We start from the raw sequence: 5,426 nt of genomic DNA, 5'->3' as shown, positions 1-5,426 counted from the left end.
AGGTAAAACAAATTTCTTGGCTGACAATCAGCATCGCGACCAGATTTAAGTGATAAACTTGAGTGGAAACTGGATGAAAGACGATATTTTGGGGAGATATTTGCAAAATGTGTCGCTAGGACTACCATAAGCATTGATAATTATTGAGCATCCAGACTTAACAAACAGGTGGATGAAAGAGCGCTCTAACGGTTTTGTATATGGATACCAGCCCTCCTGAAGATGAAACATTGGATGCATTCTAGGCACAACAAAAAGATTAGGAGAAGTGGGCACAGTAAGAGGAATTGGTTTAATTTAGTCCACCTATTTATGCGCTGCTGCCAGGTCAAACGAATAGTCTGCAGGAAAGTCACAGAGCAGTAAACACGAAAAAGGCTCGAAAACATAGGATGGCATGTGAGTGCCTATGAAATCTTACAACCCTGGGATACGCAAGGGATGTGTGGGTGAGAATGCCTCATCAGGGAACCGCGCGCTATAACGCGAGAGAACGAAGTTCATATTAGAGGGTCGACCCATCTGTCGTCGAGTAAGCAACAGCCCTGCATGAACACATCAACTGTTGTGATGCCTCGTCTGACTGTACAGGGAAAAGAATGCGGAGACCGAGAAATTTGCTTGAAACGGTACAGAAACTCATATCCATGGCGCCTGGAAACCAGGAACAGCGGAAAAGCCAGGTACGGACCGCATCTCAAGAAAAGCAGGGGATCCTAATTTTGTAGCTCGATGGGAAGTTGATCCTTTACTCCCACTGTTAGAAAGACAGTTATACAATCTTTTATCTGAAACTTTTTGCGAGGGGGTGTTGGGGTTGAATGCGAACTAACACTGCAAGGGGCAGCTTCTCCTCACTGGGGGATAGAAAAAAATGGTGGATGGTCGCAGGGCGAGGGATTCACCCTTCTTGTTTGTCAGGTTTGCTAAAAGGGGAGTATTCAATATGGTCCAGCAAAGAACCCAGGTATATTGAAATTTGGGATGTCCAGCAGATTTAGAAAAATAAAAGCATGTTGCCTTTTACATTCTCTTTCCTTGAAAGGAATTTAACTTTGAAGTTAGTTATTTTGTTGGCACTTACGCAAGCAGGCAGAGATGGCAAACTCTACATTTATTAATTTAAAGAGATATCTGCATAGCAGAAGGAGTTATAAGGAGAGTTGGTGGTTAAGCGAGGCTATATCAAGACAGTATTGCAGACGAAATTTAATTGTTCATTTTATCAAAGTGATAGGCTTATGAAAAGAGATGTAAGAATTTGTCGCGCGCTCATTTGAAAATTTGAAAATTTATATCTGTGAGAAAGCATTTAAGAAGATAATGTTGAAGAGATTGAGCAGACAAAATGTGTTTATTAGTGCGCGCCATTAGAAACACATTAAAAAGTCCGCCGCTAAAGGCACAATTGTATGTGAATCATGTGCAGTTCTGTGCCATGTTGGTGTGGGGATAACTAAAATATTTACTCTCAGGAAAGTGGTTCGGCTCAGCTGCAGCATCAAAAAGCCAAGGCTTATGACAGTTTCCATGTTGCCCACATATGGGCAAAGGTGGCTGGAGTAGGGAGGAATTTGCTAAATATTATGATAAAACCTAACACGAAGATTCTGGACCCATTTCAGGAAGCAGTGTAAGAATAGGTTAGTTTTTGGTGTGAAGGTGTTGATTTGCCATAAAGTGTGTTAATTAATTTGGGTGTCAGCAGTTTGTAATTTCTGCACTGGCAGCTCTAAAAGTTTTTCCAAAGGCCGTTCTGTTTTTTGACAGCTATGCAGGAGTGCGCTGCCAAAACTGGTTCATCATGAATTTCACCATCTTCATCTTCTCGCTAACACTACATTAATACCAGAGAAGCATGTTAGAATCCGAAATTGGTGACAGTGACGAGCAGAGGATTGCTGAACTTCTCGTTCAAGGGTATGATGACAGCGTTGGGTGTGGGTATGTTCGGGCTTTTGACTCCCCTCCCGGCCGTCATGTGCTGCCACTGCATTGCCAAACTGTTGACTCGTGAGTGACCGGTCAAGGCCACAGACTTATCCTTTTCCTTCTTCAGTTCATTTATTTCTTCACGAAGCTCTGATATAGCCTCAAACATTATTGTTCAGGGAGGGGAATTAGCATCATCATTTGAGGTACAGGGTGTGGGAGGAGGCGGCACCTGCTGCCCTTGTTGCCCTGAAGACTGGCATTCCTGTCCTTGATCATTCCTTGATCATTCCTCGTGGCTTCGTTTCGAGCTCTCTCGGAGTAAAGAGGAGTTTCTGTGCTTAGTTCTTCCAGAACTAGTTGAACTTCCTGGTGCTAGAACCATTTCTCCCTGGCTGGGAGCTTATGTCAACAGGAGCCATGTTGGTGGGGCACTGCCGCAGCGCCGCTACCCCTCAACCCAGCATAATAATACTTAACTGGGCGAAATATAAGCACCAACCCGTTCCGCAATCAGATAACGGGTAGATAAAATCACAGTAACCACTGTGACCAGAAATTTATTCCTTGAAACATGAAAAAACGTCAATCCCAAGCCAGAGAGAGAGGACGTACGTTTGGACAGCGTGTATTACGAAGTCTCAACTGGCCGGGCGGTGGTAGACGTAGGTATCTCATGGAAGCGTTCTTCAGAGAAAAGTGATATGCTTGAAAAAACATACAGAAAAAGAAAAAAAAAAAAAAAAAAAGTAAAATTACATACATATATATATATATATATATATATATATATATATATATATATATATATATACACATATATATACAGAACATACATATTTATTGTGGTGTATATTATATATAGAGATAGATAGATGAATAAATAGATGTATATATATACATTATACAGTATTTATTAGTATATATATATTATTATATCTCTGATAATAATATATATATATATATATATAATATATATAACATATGAAGGGAGCTTTTCACATGCCCTCTTTCCCGCACCCATAAATGTAGGATTGAGACGTGAAAATGAACAAAGTTGGCTAAGATTTTACCGAAAGAAGTGTTTATCATGTGAATGGACGTATTTTGTGTGTGTGGGTGTGTGGTGTGTGGGTGTGTGGGGTTTTGTGTTGGGGGTGGGTGTTTGGTTGGGGTTTGTTTTTGTGGTGTTTTGGGTTTTGTGTGTGTGTTTGGTGGGGGGGGTGTTGTATTTTGTTGGGGGGGGTTGGTTTTTTTTGTTGGGGTGGTTGGTGGTTGTTGGTGTTGGTTGTTGGTGGGTTGGGATTGTTTTGGGGTTGTTTGGGGTGGTTTGGGGTTGTTTGGGGTTATTTGTTGGTTGTTGTGGTTGTTTTTTGTATGGGTTGTTAGTTGTTTGGGGTTTGGGGTTGGATGTTTTTTTGTGTTTTGGGTTTTGTTGGTGTTGGGTTTTTTTTTTTTGTTTTTTGTTTTTGGTTTTTGTTGTGTTGATTGTGTGTATGTGTGTGGTGTGTTTGTGTTGTTTGTGGTGTGTGGGTGGGGTGTGTGTGTTGTGTGGGTGTGTGTTTGTTTGTGTGTGTGTGTGTGGGTGTGTATTGTTGGTTGTGTGTTTGTTGGTGTTTTGGGTGTGGGTGTGGTATTGTTGTGTTGGGTGGTTGTGTTGTTGTGGTTGAGTGGTTGGTGTTTGGTGTTGTGTTTGTGGGTGTTGGGGGTGTGTGTGTTTGTTTGTTTGGGTGTTGTTTTGGTTGTGTTTTGGTGTTTAGGGGGGATAATGAGGTTGGTATTGGGGTGTTTTGTGTTTTTTTTTTTTTGTTTGTTTTTTTTTTGTTTGTTTTTGTGTGGGTGGTGGTTGTTTGTTTGCTGGTGGGTGTAGTTGGGGGGGGGGGGAGGTTTTTTGTTGGTTTTGAGATTTTGTTGGGGTTATGTGGGGGTGATGTGGAGTGAAGAAAGATAAGAAGATGAAGATAAAATTGGAGGTTTGAAAAGAGGGGGGTGAATATTGTTGTGTGTGTTGGTTGGTTTTGTGTGTGGTGTTGGGTTGTTGGGTTGGTTGTTGTTGTTGTTGTTGTTGGTTGGGGTGGGGTTTGTGTTGGTGGGTGGTTTTGGTGTGTTGTGTGGTGTGGGGGGGTTTGGTTTTGGTGGGGTGTGGTTGTGTTTTTGGTGTGTGGGTGTTTGGATGTGTGGTTTTATATTGTTTGTGTGGGGGTATTGTGTATTTGGTGTGGGGTTGTTTGTGGTGGGGGGGTGGGGGTATAGTTGTGTGTTTTTGAGGGGGGTTGGGGTGGTCTACCTTTATTTTATGTGTGTGTGGTGGGGGGGGGTTTGTGTGGTGGGGTGTAAATTGTTTTGAGGGGGGGGTTATGGGTTGGTGGGGTGTTTTATATTTCATAATGTGTGTTTGTGTGTTGTTGGGGGGGGGTGTGGGGGTGTGGTGGGTTGTGGGGTGGGTGGGGGGTGGTGGGGTTGGTGGGGGGGTGGTGGGGGGGGGGGGTGGTGGGGGGTGGGGTGTGGGGTGATGTGTTGTGGGTGTGTGTGGTTGTTTTGTGGGGTGTGTGGGTGTCGGGGTTTGTGTTTGGTGTGAGTGGGGTGGGTGGGGGTGGTGGGGTTGGGGGTGGGTGGTGGTTGTGTGTGTTGTGAGTTTGTGTGGGTGGGTGTGTTGGTGTGAGTGTGTGGGTGTAAGGGTGTAAGGGTGTGTGTGTGTGTGTGTGTTGTGTGGTGGTGGGGGGGTGTGTGGGGGTTGGGTGTGTGGGTGTGTGTGTTGTTTGTGTGTGTTGTGTGTGTTGGGTTGTGTTTGGTGTTGTGTGTATGTGTGTGTGTGTGGGTGTGTGTGGTGTTTGTGTGTGTGTTTGTATGTGTTTGAGGAGGTGTGTGTGGTGTGTGTGTTAGTGTGTTTGTGTGTTGATGAGGTTTGTGTGTTGTGTGTGTGTGTGTGTGTGTTGTGTGGTTGTGTGTGTTGTGTGGTGTTGTGTTTTGTGTGTGTGTGGTGTTGTGTGTGTGGTTTGTGTTGTGTGTGTTGTGTGTTTTGTGATGTGTGTGTTTGTGTGTGTGGTTGTGTGTGTTGTGTTGTGTGGGTGGTGTTGTGTGTGTGTTGTGTGTGGTTGAGTGTGAGTGTGTTTGGTGTGTGTGTGTGTGTGTGTGGTTGTGTAGTGTGTGGTGTGTGTGTGTGGTGTGTGTTTGGTTGTGTGTGTGTGTGTGTGTGGTGTTGTGTGTTGTTGTGTTGTGGTGTTGAGTGTGTTGTGTGTGTTGTGTGGTGTGTGATGTGGTGTGTGTGTGTGTGTGTGTGTGTGGGTGGTGTGTGTGTGTGTGTGTGTGTGGTGTGGTGTGATGTTGTGTGTGTGTGTGGATGTGTTGTGAGTGGTGTGTGTGTGAGTGGTTTGGTGTGTGTCTCTATACTATCTCTCTATATGGTGTGGTGTTGTGAGTGTGTGTGTGTTTGTGTGTGTCGTTGTGGTGTGGGTGTAGTGTGGGTGTGTGTGTGTGTGTTGTGTGTCTGTGTG

The 5,426-nt window shown here is 44.1% G+C and overlaps 1 protein-coding gene across 1 annotated transcript; it reads right to left on the bottom strand.

Annotated features, from left to right (window-relative positions):
* Window positions 1-2,100: 2,100 nt before the first annotated feature.
* On the bottom strand, window positions 2,101-5,166 carry LOC147472494 (uncharacterized; the record flags this gene model as incomplete). The annotated part of the gene is made up of 3 exons (XM_086543502.1): window positions 2,101-2,307; window positions 2,548-2,619; window positions 4,672-5,166. Coding segments are annotated over 3 exons (774 nt in total), but the record flags the coding sequence as incomplete, so codon positions are not given.
* Window positions 5,167-5,426: the final 260 nt, after the last annotated feature.

This window comes from Penaeus japonicus, unplaced genomic scaffold (assembly GCF_977035675.1).
Source record: "Penaeus japonicus unplaced genomic scaffold, GWHDUDI00000001_assembly GWHDUDI00000001, whole genome shotgun sequence".
NCBI classification, from domain to species: Eukaryota; Metazoa; Arthropoda; class Malacostraca; order Decapoda; family Penaeidae; genus Penaeus; species Penaeus japonicus.
This window is presented reverse-complemented; position numbering and strand designations above follow the sequence as displayed.